The 20,136-nt window shown below is 38.5% G+C and overlaps 1 protein-coding gene across 11 annotated transcripts in view; it reads right to left on the reverse strand.

Moving 5' to 3' along the window:
• The window catches only part of TENM1 (teneurin transmembrane protein 1), a 908,801-nt gene that overhangs the window by 82,224 nt on the left and 806,441 nt on the right, over positions 1 to 20,136 (reverse strand). For all 11 annotated transcript variants that reach the window (XM_021080671.2, XM_085007213.1, XM_003135358.6 and 8 more), the window contains 2 exons: positions 19,977 to 19,997; positions 14,820 to 15,052 (listed from right to left, as the gene is read on the reverse strand). In XM_021080671.2, coding sequence (XP_020936330.1) covers positions 14,820 to 15,052; positions 19,977 to 19,997 — 254 coding nt within the window. The remainder of the gene's footprint in view (positions 1 to 14,819; positions 15,053 to 19,976; positions 19,998 to 20,136) is intronic.

Raw genomic sequence — 20,136 nt, forward strand, 5'->3', positions numbered from 1 at the left:
GATATACTTGAGAAATAAAATCACTCACAATAACAAAAGAAAGATTTTGATGGTGCTAAGTGTTAATTTCTGGTTTCTCAAAAATTTCAAGCTTACCAGGGTAAAATCAGATGATTTAAAAGTAGCTCTTCCTCAGACCACTCATCCCAGAAATGCCCCCAGTTTTACACTCTGGGAAAGGGAGGCACCTTTTGAAGGACCTCAACTTCTAAGGTGGGGCTAGGGCAATTGCAGACCTACAGGTCTGATTTTACTTTGTTCAAGAGAACAGAGAGAGGATTTCCCTGGTGGCACAGCGGGTTGGGGAACTGGTGTTGTCACTGCTGTGGCTTGGGCTGCAGCTGTGGCCCAGGTTTGATACCTGGCCTGGGAACTTAGGCATGCTGCAGTCACAGCCAAAAACAAACAAACAGAAAACGAAAAACAAAAAAAACAACAACAAAAAAAAGAAAAAGGAAAAAAAAAAACAGAGGGAAGACTAGAAACCAAAGAACCAAAGTAGGTAGTTTTGGCAGAAGCCATTCTAATGGGTTTTTGATTTGGGGAGGGACAAAGCAGACCTATCAATCTATAGCCATGGCTTCAATTTCTTTGGGCTAGACATGCCTTCCATAATGAGGAATGATTCCTGCCCTTGAAGGGGAATTACTGCTGTAATCAGCCTTCTTTCCTGAGTAACTACTGGTAAAATGGGACACCCACCTACCTTCCTTTCCCACTCCCCCCAAAAACCTAGTACATAGTCTAACAAGCCTTTTGAAAAAGCAAATGGAATAGCTAGTAAATGAAACTGGAAGCAAAATAAAGCAATAACGCTGGGGCTTCCTGGCTAGGCTTTGATATTTGGGGATTGAAGATAACCTCACATTTGAGTTATGAAGCCTTTGATTCCTCAGAGAGAAACTTTAAATGGGCTAGGACTCAGTCCCAAGGAAATGGGGACTTTCTTTGGTCAATGATAAAGCTGACTCATTATATCAAGGCTCTTTAATATTGAGGAAGTTCAGTGTCAACCATTTAGGGAACTCCACATACGGACACACACTAGAGGTTTTGGTCAGCTCTGCAGCTAATGGAAGAGGCTCAAATCCAATCAGCTGAGAAAATAAGGGCTGACTGCTGGCTATTGCAGGCGGTCCGAAAGACCCTACTCCACGGCCAAAGCTGGTGTGTGTTCTGATACATTGGTTCCTGTGCCTTATAGGTTGCTAAGTATTTTGAATACTGTCTTTGCATGAGTGAAAGCCTTATTAAAATAAAGAAACACTTTTAAAAATGGAATTGTCTGGTACAAATTTGCAAGTTGTTTTCTAAACCCTACTTCTGACTTTAACATTTTTTTAATTATGAAAGATTTCAAATTGTAGACAACTCAGAAAATCATTACACACTGCTATGCATCTACCAGCCACATTTAATAGGTATTAATATTTGCTTCACCTATCCCTTAAAAAAATGTTATGAATACAGCCAAAGCCCCGTATTTATCCCTCTTCCCTTTACCCTCTTCAGAAGTAAGCACTGGTCTGCAATTAGTATGTGTCATTCCCTTGCATGTTTTTATACTTTTTCTACATATGTACATACAAAAAAATATAGTATTGTTTTGTGCTTGAAAAATTTATGTAGGAAATAGATGGTGGTGATGGATGCACAAAATGTTAATTACTTGATGCCTTAGAATTGCAGACTTAAAAATGGTTAATTTTATATATTTTACTATACAAAATATATATTACATATATAATACAAATATGCTAATGATATCATATCATATGTATTCTTTTGCAATTTTCTCTTTCATTCAGGCAACCTTATGTTTTGTGACTATGTTAAAAACCTTGTTTTTTTTTTTACATGCATCTAGTGAATTCATTTCTATTGTTGTATAACATTCCACCATTTGACTAAACCCAATTGACAGGTTTATTAGGTTATTCTCATTTTTTTTTTTGTCTTTTTGCCATTTCTTGGGCCGCACCTGCAGCATATGGAGGTTCCCAGGCTAGGGGTCGAATCAGAGCTGTAGACGCCAGCCTATGCCACAGCCACAGCAATGTGGGATCCGAGCAGCGTCTGCAACCTACACCACAGCTCATGGCAACGCTAGATCCCTAACCCACTGAGCAAGGGCAGGGATGGAACCCGTAACCTCATGGTTCCTAGTCAGATTCATTAACCACTGAGCCATGATGGGAACTCCCTATTCTCATTTTTAATATTGTAATGACATCCTAGCATGTGTCCTTATACATTTGTGTACTTGTGACTTTTGACATATTTTTCTTCAGCCAAACTCCTGACAGTACCTCACTCTAAGTATTTTAAAAACATAGTTGCAATTTTTTCCCTTTAGTTGGACAATGCATTTTTCAGGCAAAGAGAATTAAGGTAGAGCTGTGTATATACAATCAATGAATTTTGACAGAAGAGAGTTCGAATATAATAAAACAATTCTAAAAACAAAATGTTTACTACCAGTCTTGAAAAAAAGCCAGTTAATAGTTATTAGTTTAAAAGATTATTTACTTATCCTGGTTCCCATCATCATACTTTATTCAGTACTTAATCTGTGCCAAGTACTGGCTTAACCCATATTGTGTCATTTTATCCTCTATAACCCTATAAGGAAGGAAGGAACTCTATCTCCATTTTAAAATGAGAAAACAGTGGCTCAGAGATGTTAGTAATAAATTTGAACTTGGTTTTACCTTCCTGATTCTACTACTCTAAACACTTCCTAAGTTTTCTAAATTTCATTGGGTCCAAATGGGAAAGACACAGAGTACGATTTATGGGTCACTGAAAGGCCTGCCCACCTGTCTTAAAAATACCTACAGGAAGGCTTTTCTAGAAGGACACAAATTTTAGAGAGCTTAAGGACATATATTGCTAAATCTGACCAGATAAAGTTAGAAAATTTCCACATGGCTAAAATGAAAAGAAATGACAAACTTGGAGAATATTTGCAACATATCTGAGAGACAAAGTGATACTTTTCTTAATTTACAAAAGAGAAAGATCAATGATTCAGTAGAAGAACTGGCAGAGGCTATGAAAGTGTGTGTACTGAAAAAGAAAGACAAATGGTCACAAAAGATATGAAAGGAAACTCAACAGAATTTATGATTAAAGAAATTCAAATCAAAGCTACAAGCTATAAGATACCACTTCCTAAAGATCAGATGGGAATATATTAAAAGTTTAACCTACCTAAAGAGGCAAAAGACCTATACTCTGAAAACTATAAGACACCAATGAAGGAAATTGAAGATGACACAAACAGATGAAAAGATATACCATGTTCTTATACAGGAAGAATCAATATTGTCAAAATGACTATACTACCCAAGGCAATCTATAGATTCAGTGCAATTCCTATCAAACTACCAATAGTATTTTTTTTCATAAAACTAGAACAAAATTTTTTTTTAAATTTGTATGGAAACACAAAAGACCCTGAATAGCCAACACGATTTTGAGCTGGCAAAACAGAGCTGGAGGAATTAGGCTCCCCAAATTCTGACCTCACTACAAAGTTACAGTCATTAAAACAGTATGGTACTGCACAAAAAGAGAAATCAATGGAACAGGATAGAAAGCCCAGAAATAAACTCATGCCCCTCTGGTCACCTAATCTACGACAAAGGAGGTGAGAAGATACAATGGAGAAAAGATAGCCTCTTCAAAAAGTGGGAAAAATAGACAGCTACAGGTAAAAGAATGAAATTAGAACATTCTCTAACACCACACACAAAAATAAACTTAAAATGGATTAAAGATCTAAACATAAAACTGGGATACTATAAAACTCTTAGAGGAAAACATAGGCAGAACACTCTTTGACATAAATCACAGCAATATCTTTTTTTGACCCACTTCCAAGAGTAATGAAAATAAAAACAAAACAAATGGGACCCAATTAAGCTTAAGATCTTTAGCACATAAAGACAACCTACAATATGGGAAAAAAATCTTTGCAAATGAAGTGACCAACAAGGGATTAATCTCCAAAATATACAAACATCTCATACAGCTTTATACTAAAAAAAATGAACAATTCAATTAAAAAATGGTCAGAAGATCTAAACAGACGTTTCTCCAAAGAACACAGATAGCCAAAAATCACATGAAAAGATGCTCAACATCACTAATTATTAGAGAAATGTAAATCAAAACTACAATGAGGTATCACCTCATAACAGAATGGCCATCATCCAAAAGTCTACAAATGATAAATGCTGGAGGGGGTGTGGAGAAAAGGGAACCCTCCTACACTGTTGGTGGGAATGTAAGCTGGTCCAACCAAACTCCACACTCCAAAAGAGTGTGGAGGTTCCTTAAAAAACTAAATATAGAACTACCATATGATTTAGCAATTCCACCCCTGGGCATATATCTAGAGAAAACTATAATTCAAAAAGATACATGCGCCCCAATTGTTCATCACAACATTATTTACAATAGCCAAGACATGGAAGCAACCTAAATGTCCACCAATAGAAGACTGGGTAAAAAAGATGTGGTACATATATACAATGGAATATTATGCAGCCAAAAGGTCCAAGCTGCATCTGTGACCTGCACCACAGCTCACAGCAATGCCAGATCCTTATCTCACGGAACAAGGCCAGGGATTAAACCCACATCCTAATGGATACTAGTCAGGTTCATTACCACTGAGCCACAGTGGGAACTCCAATACTTGATTGTTAAAGTCAGTTTTTACTTTTTTTTTTTCTTTTTATAGCTGCACCTGTGGCACAGGAAATTCCTGGGCTAAGGGTTGAACCAGAGGTGCAGGTGCAGGCCTACATCACAGCCACAGGAACACCAGATCCAAGCTGCATCTGTGACCTACTCAGCAGTTTATGGCAATGCCGGATCCTTAACCCACTAAGCAAGGCCAGGGATTGAACCTGCATCCTCACTGACATTATTTCAAATTCTTTTTTTTTTCTCTCGCTTTTTAGGGCTGCACCTGCAGCATATGAAGGTTCCCAGATTAGGGGTTGAATCGGAGCTGTAGCTACCAGCCTATGCCACAGCCACAGCAATGTTAGAACTGAGCCACATTTGTGACCTACACCACAGCTCATGGCAATGCCAGATCCTTAACCCTTGAGGGAGGCCAGGGATTGAACCCACAACCTAATGGTTCCTAGTTGGATTCATTTCCATTGCGCCGCAACGGAAACTCCTATGTCAAATTCTTAACTTGCTGAGTCACAACAGGAACTCTGAGAGTTGTCATTTCTGAAAGCAAAGAGACCTGAGGCCTCAGGGATTGGTCATAGAACAGGACAGTGTGTATGTGTTTTAAAATAATGCGCTTTGTCTTTTGTTTAATTAAAAAATAATAAATGCTCAGAAATTCCTTATGCAACAATGATCATTAACATTGAGATAAACTTCCTCTTAATCTTTTTTCTCTGTTAGGTACATACCATCTCTGTGCCCTTACAGATGTAGCAATATACACTATATAGTTGTGTATCCTAAACTTTCCACTGAATGTTATTTTATGAGCATCTTCTGTATCCCTGCAGGGGTGTGCCAAGGTTTGGGGGCTGTGGGAATGGTCTGTCCTGAGCGCAGAGAATAAGGGGAGTGTATTTTTGGCAGGAATATTAAAAATAATAATAAAACTGATGAATAACAGGTCTGTGTTTACTATCACCATTCACTGGAAATTGTACACAATGTCAGAGATAAAATATTCCTGCCACTGTCCCATGTCCCTTTAGCATGCCACTGTATGCCCACCTAGTTCTGACTGGGCGGAAGGGAAGGGAAAGGCTGGATTTCTATTAAAAGAAGACAGGCTGAGGGGCTGGAGGGAGGGGGCCTAGAGTTAGCCAGGGGAGTCTCTGAAAGAGGGGATGAAGAGGGATGTTTCAAACATGCCCTAATTTACAAGTTTGCTGCTTAGGTTCAGTTAGCTTCAGAGTCTACTTGACTTAAAAAAAAAAAAAAAACCTGAGCAGTTGCCTTTCTTATGTGCACACAAGTCATTAGTACCTTTAAAATGCTGGTCTAAATGCCCTCTGTGGTGCCATCTATAATCCTTGGTCTGAAGTGGCCAAAAAATGCAATTAATTGATCAATTATAAACTAAAAATGGACTTCCTGCCTCCATTGCCAGCTGTGTTTTAGCCTGTGATGATGTTGAAATAATGGATTTCCAAAGATATCTGGGTTTGTGGCATATTGTTTGAGTTTTACACTCTACACCCGCTAACTCATCCAGTATTTCTGGAGGATCAGTGAAGCTAAAAACATCTTCTGATGACTCCTGTCGTGGAGTGAATATTCTCAGTTCCCCGGGAAGTCCACACACTGTAGATTTCAGATTCCTTCAATAATCAGCAAAGCATGCTAGACTCACCAGGAAACAACTTCCTCAATGCTTTGATTTTATAGTCAGCTCCATGCATTTGGTAAACTTGAAATTACTGGGCCATCTTGTATTGATGGTGGAGCAATATGGGGCCATGATCAAAGCTTTGGTTCTAATACAGTTTCATGTTTTAGAACCTCAAAAACAAACATTTTGCATTGAAAGAAATTTCCTAATTAACTTCTGAAGAATTTATACATTAAAACATCTTACTCTGCTGGAGAAGACTGATAAAGCAAACATACTACCTTCTGCTGAAGAGAAAGTGTATTTAGAAGGAACTTGCCATTCTCATAAAACTTTTAATAGGAAGAAGTGAATCAAATTCCTTAATTACCATTTTATGGTTGGTAAAAGGGCAAATTACATGCCATCCATTTCTAAACTTCTAAATGTCTCTGGTGCTTTTAATTAAAGCTGCCATCTAGAAACTACTAAAGCAATTTTACGCAATTAGTTATTTATAGGTTACCATAATACACCACTCAAAATATGATTTAAGTGATTTGCAGTCTGTTAGTGTGTGATCTCTGTCATTTTTGTTTGGTGGGGAGGAGGTTCTTTGTATCGGCTGAGGTGATTCTTAAGTGGACAGTTAAGAAAGATGTGACACTGAGGAGGAGTTATTTGTGCTAGTTATCACAAATAAAAAGAGGAAGAATCACAATTCCTTATTGTCTGTCTTGATATGTAGAGGTCTAAGTTTCATTCTAGACAATCCTGCAGAGAAGTATATCATTGTTATTCCCCTATCTCTCCCCACTTTGCTGATTTTCTGCCAGATACCTTGCACCACACTTCCTGATGTTACCTGGAGTAGTTCCCACCTCTGCTTGTCTCCCTCAGGTGATCTCATCCATCCAAACACATCAATCCTGTGCTCCATGTCCTCAATGCCTCCATAAAATGTTTTAATGAGGAATTAACATGTTGCTCTCCTAGGCAATATCCTGCACTCAACATTGACATTCATATCTGAGGAAAACCCTTATAGACTGAATTTAATGGTGAAATGGTAGGCTGCGGAAGGAATTATTTTGGTTAGGTGGGTCTTGGTGGAGGGGAGGGCTCCTCAAGATACTAAATACAGAAAGAACCAGCCCTAGGATGACTGCATCTCAAGGTTGGGAGGGATCAGATACTCAAGTCACATATAATATCTGAATCCCCCTCTACCTTGACTTCTCCTTCTTTTGTGGCACCATTCCACCCTAGAAATGACCCAGTCTCAGATTGAGTTATAAGGACAATTTGGAGCTTGCCTCCTGCCAAAGCAATTTATTCCATGTTTGGGTCATTATTATAAGCAGCACTATTATTAGCAACAAAACAGCAAGGCTGATCATAATGGCAGGTAACATTTAATGTGTGCATACTACATGGTGGGCACGGCACTTGGCAGTGCACTTCTCGTGCATTACTGAACACTCTCATGTAAGCACTATTACTCATATTCTAACTTCACGATGAGGAAGCTGAAGCCCAGGGAAGCTAGGTGACTTATCCAAGGTCACATGTTTAATGAGTGGCGGATCTGGGATTTGCATCTAGATGTTTGAATCCAGAACCTGGGAATTTATCTCTCATGGTATTTGATCTCTAAAGTATTATCTGTTTACTAGAATTTTATACACATATGAAAATTAAAATGAAGAAAAAGCCATTTAATAATGTATTTGTAGCTTTATAAAACTTGAATGAACTTACTACAGGTTCTTCTATGTTAACCAAGGATGTGACCTGGACTGATTAACCAAGGCTTGATTTAAGTGCTTTCTTTTTGTCTGGCTTCTCCACCAAGAACTCATGGCTTCAGGATTGTGACAGAAAAGGCAGAAAGGTTTTCAAGTTCCAGATGCTGACAGAATATAAGGTCTAGATCTTTTCACCATTCATAAGCAGATACATTAGACAAACAAGTGAAGCCCTCATTCTGGCCACGACACAGCTACTAAGTCCTTAGGTATAACTACATTAACTGAGAGACCAACAACATAGCTTAGGAAAGAAATAATCAGAAGTGGGAAGAGCATAGGATCACTGAGAAATAAAGAACAAATATTTTGCCTGAATTTTAAGGCTTTGTCAAACATTTTTCACAAGATGCCTCTGATTCTAGGACAAAGATGAGGGAGGAAAGTTCTCATAGGAAATGCTTTGAAGCTGAGCTGCGAATTTGGCCGTGGGTGGTAGAATGCTGATCTTACACAGAAAGCTGACTTCACTAGGTGATTCTTCAAATCTTTCTCAAAGACCTCAAGGCCTAATCTTTATCATTTTTAGCAGAATAGACACACTGCTAGAACACTGAGGCAATCAGAATGGAGTATGAGCAACCTTCTAGCTCCTTTTATATCCAGACATCCTCATCCCTACACCTTCACATTATCTTAGGGTGGTCTGTTCAATCTCCCCTTCCATTCAAGGCCTAATCCATTTTCCTCCAAATCTGGTTTTATCATTTATTCTCTGTCTCCTGCATCTTCCCTGTAATCATTGCCATGTCTCTCACAGAAAAAGCCTCCTCTGGATGCCTTGTCTGTGCACTACTTATCACTCTATCTTTCACATCCAAGCCTCTCAGAAGAATGATTTTCACTAGTGGTATTTACTTCTTTACCTCTCATTGGCTCATCAAATGCCTGAAATCTAGCTTCCACCTCTACCACCATTCGATTCACCATGGCAGGGTCACAAATGAGCTCCCCATTGCCTAATCCAATGGCTACAAATGTGTGACACTTGATATTGTTTTCCACGCCTCCTTAGAACAAACTAGTCCCTTGGCTTCCTGGATACCAAGCTTTCTTTGTTTACTTTCTTTTTTTCTTGTGAAGATTTCTTCTCTGTCTCTTTCATTAGATCTGCTTCCACTGCCTCCCCTACAAATATTAGCACTCCCCGGATTTCTTTGCCCTAGCTTCACTCCAGTGTGTTTACCCTGTCACCAAAATAATCAGTCAGAAATGTGTGCATCAGATGATCATCTCACTTTTTGCTTCAAATCTTTTGCCTACAGGACAAAATCAAACTTTTTATTCCTGCCTGTTCCTACTACCCTCAAATATTTTCAATTTAACAATACTGAATTATTTATAGTTTCCCAACTATATCATTCATTTTATTCATGCTGTGGCTAGCCTGTAATTTTGGGAAGGGACGGCCCTGGTGTCAATCCAAATGTTATGTCACCATAATGGATCAAGTACTAAAGTAATTCAGGAAAAGCCTTACTGCACTTCATTGCATAGGAGAACAAAAAGAACATTCTCATGTGTGTTTATGCACTAGACTCTCCCTTATGGGTACCAGTGACATCAGCAAGTTGTCACTGATTAGAGTTTTACCACCTTTCTACCAACTCTAAATTTAGTTTTTCAGAATAGCATGTAGATACCAAGGGAGTCAGTAGAACTTCAGGACGTACCTCAGATAGATCTGCTCAGGGACCAAAATAGGGTTTTTTGGTCTAAACTTTATCATACCTACTTTCTTAATCTCCAATAAAGGAATTGCTGCATGATTAGCATCATGAATAACCTAAAAACACTTTTGGAAGCTGTCAAGATTTAAGGATCCTTTCTCTCCTTGGGAATAGCTCTGGAGCTGTTTGCACTTGTGTGGCTATTGCCTAATTCCTGCTGAGTTCTGAGGTCAGGATGCTTAAAGATGCACATGAAAATAAAGATAAAATCCTTGGTGAGATCCAAGAAAACCAAATTAAGTCAGTGATTAATTTCATCCTGTCCAGTCACTCCTTCACCCTCTGTATCTACTTAAAAAAATGAATGTATTCAGCTTGTCACAAATTTTATTTTATATCCCTACCTAGTACCATTTCACATTCTGCTTAAGTACTTGGTCATCTATTACATGACTCATTAGTTTGAGTTCTCTGTAGAATTAAAGAAAGTTGCAGTAAAAATAATAAATGGAACCTAACTTTCAACTACATCATCCATGCATGTTTTAAAAGCATCTTTCAAAGTCAATTCAAACTCATATACAATGCCAGGGATTAGCACACCATCAACCTCTTTGCTAAACTTTTTTCCTTGCCCCATTACATTGAAGTATTGATGAGGAAAATGGCAAATGTTTCTCTTTATTGGGATTCAAATCAAAGTGCGTAAAACTGGATCAGATAAAGACTTCTTCCCAGGAGAAATACCCAGGGGCTATCATATATAAAACTCTATTCAGGGATACTTCCATTTTTCCTTTAAACACAATTTTTAGATACCAGTTGTAGTCAAGAAATTTAATAAAGTTAAGGTTTCCTGACTCCATCTCTTAAGAAAAAGTTGGTGAAATTCCTAATTGCAGAATCTTCCAAAGAGATGTGACAAGGTTTCCTGGAGATGTATTTGAACAATTACATTTACAGATTGTGCAAATGCTATGGAGTGCATGGGGGGTACCCTACTGGGTCAGAAAAGTCAGAGAAATAGTTTTCATAGGAAAAGGAGATTAGTCTAAAAGTCATTTATCTTGCAAATAAAAATATTTTTTTTGAATTGAATACATGTCCTTGGATTGAAAAGCATTTTCCACTATTTCCTGTCCTCCCAGAGAAGCCAACAGAGATCATGGATTTTAGCTGAAGGGAAGACAGTGTGGTATAGTGGAGGCATCAGAGGCTTTTTTTTTCCCCTCATGGGTTTGGAGTCAGGTGGACCTGGTTTGAATTCAGTGTTATCTGTAAACTGTCTGACCCTAGGTAAATTTCTTAAGCTATTTGAGCCTCTGTCTCCTCCTCTACACAATGGGACTAATACTACTTACCTTGTGAACTGTGAAGTCTAGAGATACTGTGTGCAAAATACTTAACACAGTGTACAGCACAGAGTAGACAGTAAGTTAGAGCCATGGTTATGTTAATACAATAAAGCTGGGAGGGGGATCATCCCAAGCCCTTCAGTTTACCACTGAGCAATCTCAGGACCCAGTGCTTATATGACTAGCCCAATGTAACAAAACTAGCCAATGACATCAAGTCTATTTCAGTGTTCAGGGAGTTACAGTGACTTACACAGGGTCATTCAGAGAAACACATGGATTGAACACGAAAGCCTAGGGTCCCTAACCCAGTATTCATCACAATTTGCTGCCATTTCTCAAAAAAAAAAAAAAAAAAAAAAAGTCCCATGGTTTCTGACCTTTCCCCTTTTGCTGACTGGTTTTAATCCCATTTGATAATTTATTCCAACCTTAGGACAAATGATCTCAAAAGCAAATTTTATTTCATCCTATTTTTAGAATAGATTCAGAAAATAAATTAGCTGTCTTGCAGATTAACATTTATTTGACTTACCTTGCATAATTAAGGACATGTTGGAGAGCCTGCCTGTAATTGCAATATGTTGCTTGTTAAAGGCTTAGAGCGAGCTCTCTTTCCTAACCTAGAAATGGTACTCCCTAGATGTACATTTCCATTTTCTACTGATCTACAGCTTTTCTTTATTAGCTTCTAGGTGGAGAGAAAAATCAAACCTCTCCTTAAAGAAATCCATTAAACATGTGCTGCCTTCTAAGGGGGAAGGAGGAAGGAGCTGATGTGCATGGTAGCCGTAAAGCAAAAAAACAAACAAACTGGGCTTTCTTGAGAGATAAAGAACCTGCAGGAGAACCTCAAAGACATAATTAGCAATTAGCAATACTCTCCTCTCAATTTGCACACTGTGCCTTAATGACTTCTTGCATGATTTTTCCTTCTTTTACGGAAGTCTATGAAATTGCCCTGCAGCATTCCGTATAATGAGAATCTCACTTCTGATTCACTGCAAGGGTAAAGTGCTATCTACATTCAGCATGGACATAGGTGCCCTAGCTAGGCACCTAAGGGTTGTAACCAGCATTTTCAGAGCAACTGATGTCTGGACATGGGTTCTGCTATCGAGTGATTTTTGAAGCTCACTAACAAGGTCCTCAAACACTGGTTAACATGGGTTGAAAGAGATGTGATGGACGCTTAGTGTGAGCCACACATTCCCCTCTTTCAAATATCCTCATTCACTCACTAGATCATAGCAGATGTTGCCAACAGCAGCTTTAGTATGTTATGTGAAAGCTGTCTTGGATGGATTAGACATTCAGCTGTCAGGAGCCTGGGTCAGCTGTTTGTGGGGCCCTTTCCCACTTTGGGATGAATGAAGTGTACCACATTATTGTAAAGGCCACTCTTGGATAGAAAGTGGAGTAAATCAAGGCAAAGGAAAATGCACTACTAGCTATGACAAGAAGAAAAACTTAGTTTAACATGAACTTTAATAGATATATAAATTTTGGCACTCTCATTACTGATGCGTCAAGAGTTCATGTAAATCCTGTTCATCAGGACTCTATTATTGCTCCTTTCCAAGCAAAAAAAGAAAGAAAAAAAAAGCTGCACTGAACCAATTATTTGCTGTATTTGGAAAAGCTGGGATAGTCATCCTCCACGTGGCAGGTTGAATATGGTAGGTGAGATGTGCGGTTTTCAAACTACCAGTAACCAGGAGGATGTCAATTTCAGGCACAATACAAGCTTGATTTTCCTCCCTATTTTTTATGCAGAAATCCTTACAATACTTGCAAGAGTTTTAAACCTGTGTAAAAGGTAGGACCCAGACTGATATATTTCCTTCAAAGATGAGCTGGTTATATGTTGTATCTGAGTGATACATTCACTCACCAAATATTTATTGTGGACCTACTATGTGTAAGGAATGAGCACAGGCACAAGAGAAAAAAAAGAAACATTCCTAAACACTTTACCATGTGACTCGTGGGTAGGGGCCCTTACCTCCCCTTAGGGAATAAAGGTCATCTCCTTCAAGTGCCATTGAAATTCCTTTCAGAATACTTGGGTACAGATATGAGTTACCTAACTGATCAATTACACAAGAAGCCTGTGTAGTGCATCTCACACTATGCAAGGTATTGCTGGGGAAGCGGGGAAAAGTCAAAAGAAATCTTAGAGGTTGTTTCTCATCCCAAGTGGCTCACTTTGGTAATAAAAGAACCTCCCATATATGAAAGAACTGGAAAGTAAAAGAAGGCAAAATGTAATCAAGTGCTAATTGGGTAGTATAGTCACTGTTAAAAAAAATTCAGATTTAATGGGGGGTGGGGGCCGTTAGCCAGAAGGGCTTTATGAAAGACATAGCCCTTGAAGAAACAGAAGTTTTAAAATCTGATTGTGGTTGAAATTTAATCCCCATGTGGCAAATGTCAAATAGCTAAAGAGTAATCTCTTAATACTTGAAATAAAAAGTGACCACCTAACAAATTAAACACATTGACCTAACTATATTTCTTGGCATGTAAAGGTGTTCATAATACATTAGGTATGAAAAGCAGATTACAGAACAGCATTTGATAATTCCATTATTAGCAAATAGAGTATATGACATGCATTGAAAAAGTCTAGAAGGATATACACTAAAATGTTAACAGATGTTTTGTAGATGTGCTAGGATTATGGGTGACCTTAACTAAACAATATTTTTTCAGTGGTCTCTCTCTTCTAATTTTTCTGCCACAATTGTGTATTATTTATGTAATAGTTTAAAAAAAGCACATTGGGTTCTTAAAATCTACTACAATGAATACTTCATAAAACCTACTAAATAAGAGCACACATACATACATCTTGGAGAAGAAATGATTAAATAATTAAGGAGATAGGGTGGATGGTACAAGAAGACAGACTTAAGAGTTGATTATCCTTATAATCCAAGTCTATAAAATCCTGACGCTGACCAGGAGAACTCAGATTTATTTACAAATTTTAGGCAGTAGTAGTAGGCCTTTAGGGTTGGCCCTTGAAGAATGAGAATTAAATTTAGGACAAATGAAAGAATGAGCTCTAACAGAAGGCAAAAAAAAATGGAATTTGTTATATTAGAGGTGCTATAAATTGAAAATATAAATAGCTTTAGGAATGACTTAGATACATTAATGGAAGAAAGGTTCATTAAAGGTTGGTTGTTAAGCAAATGCCAAGTCTGTAAGATACTCAATATATTTGAAAGGGGTAGAAGGTGGTACAGACCTGACCCCAAACCAGTGCTGGAGGCTCTCTGCTGGGTCAGAAGTTAACCCTTTAGTTGTTGGACTGTTGGGTGTTTCTAGGAAGGAGATCCTAGGGAGAGGCTATGGTGTCAGGAAAGTGGAGGGTTCTGGGTGATAATTATTTATCAACCAGAAAAGAAGCATTTCAATATTTTAATAACAGTTATGGCTATACTAATGCATATTGGCTAAAAATTAGTTCTGGGTGTCCTTTTCTTCTGGGATAGACCTCAGAGACGATGTTTATCAGAGGTATATTTGATGGATAAAGTACGATGTGGCAACAGTCCTAGAATTCTGTGGTGTTAAATGAAATCTTTAGATGACCAAAGGATTTTCTTTTCTTTTCTTTTTTTTTTTTTACCTCGAGGGCTGTTCAGTGAAGCTTCTGATGCTCTCCCTCCGTCTCCACAGTGACTCTGGTCAAAGGGAAGGCACTGGTCACCTGTTCCTGCCACCACTTCAAAGTTCTTGGATAGATCTTTTGTTTCCACAAGAGATTTCAACTTGTAGACTTTTCGGGTATTGGTGTCTGACAGATAAAGTGATTCAGACACAGGGTCCATAGCCAGATAGTATTTGTGAGCAGGACTTGTGCTAAGGAAGAGAAAAGTAAAGTTATTCAAAGCAATTTGTTCAGCACACCCCCCCTGGGGTCTACCTTTTATCACAAATAGAAAGTTCTCTTAAAAGATGGAAGAATTAATGTTATCTTCCTTCTTATGTACCAAGGAGATAAATACCTCTTTGTTTTTCTAGTAATGGGTCTGGGTATAAAAAAAAATTCAAGGTGTACTACTAACCTGTAATGATCCTGATACTTGAATACCATTAATTTAGAGGTAGAGAAAGAAGTAGAAGAGAGAAAATCCCAGGAGATACTTTTTCTCATATATACCATTCATACCTAATTACCTACTGAATGACTGCCTGGATGTCTCATAGTCACCTCAAACTCAACAAATCCAAAACGTACTTCCTGCCTTCTCCATCATTCAAAAACCTACTTCTTGTCTTCTGGGCTTCTTGCCTCACTTGGGGTCACTACCATCCTCCTGGGGTCCTGCTGGAAACTGAAAGGCATGTCCAAAACTTGATGAGTATGGCTTAGGGAGGGCTGTGCTGGAGATACTTTGTGCCAAACTTCTCCTCTCCAAGCTTCATTTTTTTAGCTGACCACCACACTTCTCTATCCACTACTTCTTTCAGGACGTAACATAAGTGATTATATTTGACCTTTTTTGGCTTATAATCACAATCATCCATACCCCCTAAAGGTGACACTCAAGTTACCTCAATTGGATTTTGGTTTTCTTGAAACTCTTCGATTACATATCCACATGGGATCTTGTGTTATTTTTATCTGCATAAATGGTTGAGTTCATTCATTAGTTTTAATTCTTTCAAATGCCGTTTTCCCAATGGCTGCAGGAACTTGGTTTAGGGGACATTTTGCTTGAACTTAAGGATCATGTACTGTTGACATAATCCGAGCTCCAGACCCATAAGTCTAACCGTTTCTCTCTCCTCTTCTGTCCACATATAATTATATCTGAAAACTAGCTTTCAGAACCTTTCTTTTCTTCTATCCCTTCTGCCATCACATTAGTTCTAACCCTTGTCATCTCTGGCCTGGAATATTTGGTAGAGTCCTGCCCACATGAGGTGTTTTTGAAATCTTAAATCCATTGTCCCCCCATACTGCCTCCAGGGTTATTCTGATCATTTGGCTCCCATCTTTAAAAATTCTGCAAACTTTTAAATGTTTCTTGGTATGGTTCACGTTCCTTTCTTCCCTTAATGATTAATCTTCATATGGCTTTTAAGGCTTTACTCAGACATCATCTTCTAAAGGAAGCCTTCCCTAAATCACTAGGCTTGGTTATTTGCACTATGCTTACCTCTATTCTGGGGGATTACATAGCATATTAATTTTCTAAAAATTTATTTGTATCTCACAATAAACCATGAGAGGTTGGAGCAGAGCAACCTGGTCTTATTTATCTCTAATGTGCTCACTTCCCAGCACTCTGCCTCACATCCAATTGCTTTGGTCAGAAATCAGATGTTGATGTTGACTTTGATCACTTGGCTAAGGTAGTTCTCATGTTTCTACACTGTAAATTTACTCTTTCTCATTTCCACATTGTATTCTTTGGAAGCCACTCTGCCAAAGCAACATTTAAGGAGTAGGGGCTTTTATTCCACTTCCTCAAGGGTCAAGTATCTACATAAATTATTTGGAGTTCTTCTGCATGACAGCTTTATCTTTTCTCTTCCATTTATTTATGAATTCAACCATTTGTTTATATCGGTATGGACTCATGGGAATTTGCTTTATATTTGGCATTAAAATCCAATGCTACTTCATTTCCTTGCTTAAACTGCTCCAGCTTTAGCTTTAGGAGCTCTTTCTGTTAGCTTGTGTGCCTCTCATAAACCCCCATCAGTGTGGGTGTGTTTTATTTTGGGTTTTGAGCACTTTCTTACTTTCTGGAACTATAAGATGCTCCAGGCTCATCTTGCATAATCCTTGCAAGATTACTAGAATGTGTCATTTCTCCAAGGACCCCTAGTTTCTTTTATTGGAGAATGGTATTAGAAACTGAGATCAGATTATAAGCACTATTTTTTCACACTTCTCTCTGTCCAACTACACTGTGAGCTCTTTGCAGGCAGGAATCTTATTCCTCTCTCTACCTCATTGCCAACAGAGGGTCTGATGGGGTCAATTTTAAATAAATGCTGAACTAGACTGTAGGACATGAAACTCACTAAGACATAGGAGAGTTCAGGCCTTGGCTACTTGGTCAAGCAAAATGGAAGGGAGAGGGTCATCAGAATAATTAAGATACTCTAAGAACTGGCACATTCCTGATTGTATTTGTAATTGCATTGCCCTCTGAGCATATTTATGTCAATGATAGAAAGGTTGGCAAATACTGATTTGAGGCCTAGTTTATAGTTTTCTTTTTTTTTGGTCTTTTTGCCTTTTCTAAGGCTGCTCCCGCAGCATATGGAGGTTCCCAGGCTAGGGGTCTAATCGGAGCTGTAGCCACTGGCCTACGCCACAGCCACAGCAACTCGGGATCCGAGCCATGTCTGCAACCTACACCACAGCTCACGGCAACGCCGGATCCTTAACCCACTGAGCAAGGGCAGGGACGGAACCTGCAACCTCATGGTTCCTAGTTGGATTCGTTAACCACTGCGCCACAACAGGAACTCCCTAGTTTATAGTTTTAATTGGAAAAAAATCAAATCCAATTGGAATACTTGATTTTTTTCTACTTACCTTCATCAAATAAGAGAATCCAATAGATTCCAGGGACATCTTCAACCCTGGAACCACCATGACAGCTGCTGTAAATAAACTGTAAAGGGCCCTGACAAACTCCAGAATTGATTTGGCAGTCATATCAGACCAAGCATCTCTGTAGCAAAGACTGCTTAAGTAGGGGGTTTGAGTAAAAGTTTTGGCATATTTGCCGCCAGAATAAAATTTTTCCATTGTCCTTAGGTCTTTCTAGAATGAAGAAGGGGTCACAACCCTTCCCTCAGACAACCTTCAATACTTTGGTAGCCAGTTTGTGGAAGTATCAACTGAATCAGATTAATCATGTTTTGTTTAGGAAAAGTCCATAGGCTATTTTTCTAAGAGAAATGTTATTCGCACAAAAGCACTTTGGAATGCATTACATTCATTTATTATTGAATATCCCCAATGTGCCTGTGAGGAAAGTTGGAATTATCATTCTCCTCAAATCTCAGCTAGGGAAACCAGACACATAGAAGGCTCACTTAGGGTCACTAACAAGCCTGTTCCTGGGCTAAGATTAAATTAGATCATATGTGACTGCATGTGAAAAATAAATACCTGCAAAATACTCTTGCTCTGAAGGTGGCAAAAAAAAAAATTCAGAATTCCTGTCTTCTTCTAATTATGTTGCTTAGAGAGGCTGTTCTCAAACTTTGCACATTGGCCTTTAGAAAATGGAATAGCCCAATGCACCAAAATTCAAATCTGATTGTTATTTTCTTGACAGCCAACAGTCAGGAAGGTCTCCTATATTGAGATGCAATTTCTTGCCATTTCATGCCATTTCCCAAGTGCACTTCAGCTCTTTTGAGATTGGAGTCTTTCTACTTTGCGAAAACATGACAAACACGAGAAAGAAAAACCACTGGACTACATTCCAATTTGTTCTAATCCCTTGTGTCTAAACATATATTGCAATTTGAGATATGTGAAGATTTCTCTTATAACTTCACTGTTAGACTTATTGTCACCTTCTGCTTAGTTTTACATTTGAGCAATGCCCTTCGACTTAGCAAAGATCACTTCATTCATGCTAGTTAAAATCACATAGGTTATTAAATGGGCAATTAATGCTTATAATTAATACTGTGCAGCACTTCACCAGTAAGCAATTTGCTAACCAACTTAATTTGCTTAAGGAATCAGTTATGCCAAAGTAGCAAGGCTGGTCTTGTGCCCTGTCATTTAGGAAGTGGCATCACCCAAACAAAATCCAAATGACAAACCCTATTGCTGCCATTTTGATGACAATTGGCATTTGAAAGTGAACAAATTCAATTTCTTCCCTTGTAATTTCAGGTAATTTAGAACAGTTTTGACAAGTGTAATGCATAAACAAATTGAATAGAAAGAGTCATTATGATTAATTTGAGAGCTATATGCCCTTGCTGGTAAATAGTCAGTTTATAAATTTTCTATTATTTTTTTTTCTGTTGGGGTAAAACAGAAACTATGAGGTCGCATAAAAGGAAAAAGGAAAAATCTTACTTAGGAAGGTCATGATGGTCACTGCCTCTTAATACACTCGTCAACTACATTTCTGGAAGTAGGAAGACTGCTATATTACCTCTCTCTCTACCTGCAACTTGAAAACATTGAATCTATTTGAACATACGGACTCATTTGTGATATCATCTAAGGAAAACATAATGAGACTTAAGGCCTTGCTTTCCCATGAAGTACTGAACTGTCAGCTTTCACTGATCTTTTCCTTTTGGTATATTCTGATTCTCTAGCAAATACCCACTTAGGAGACCTCTCTCCTTTTGGAAGACACTTACCTGAGTTAGAGCTTCCAAGTTCACTTTCACATTATTACTTTAACCTTATTTAAGAAGTAAAGTTTCTATGTTAGCCCATTATTTATTTATTTATTTAGTCTTTTGTCTTTTTAAGGCCGCACCCATGGCATATGGAGGTTCCCAGGCTAGGGGTCTAATCGGAGCTGTTGCTGCCGGCTTTCGCCAGAGCCACAGCAATGCCAGATCCGAGCCACGTCTGCGACCTACACCACAGCTCACAGCAACACCGGATCCTTAACCCACTGAGTGAGGCCAGGGATTGAACCCACAACCTCGTGGTTCCTAGTCGGATTCATTTCTGCTGTGCCACTATGGGAGCTCCAATGTTAGCCCATTATTAGGAGGTGGCCTCTTAGGCAAGAAAAAGGGCATTAGGCAGCCACCCATGTGATTTGCTTACCTATGTCTGGTATCTCTGTTTCTAGGGCGCACAAGGTATCCACGAGTGGCAAGTAAAAGCAAACAGAGAGTCATCAGTATCATTCAACAAGCCAAATCTAACCACACACACCTATTGCTAACACACCTATGGTTATTATAGAGACTCCACAGGGATCACT

This window comes from Sus scrofa, chromosome X, assembly GCF_054392235.1.
Source record: "Sus scrofa isolate SSC_HxYL_T2T_F1_AM1 chromosome X, Sscrofa_HxYL_maternal_Yorkshire_Landrace_v2.0, whole genome shotgun sequence".
NCBI classification, from domain to species: Eukaryota; Metazoa; Chordata; class Mammalia; order Artiodactyla; family Suidae; genus Sus; species Sus scrofa.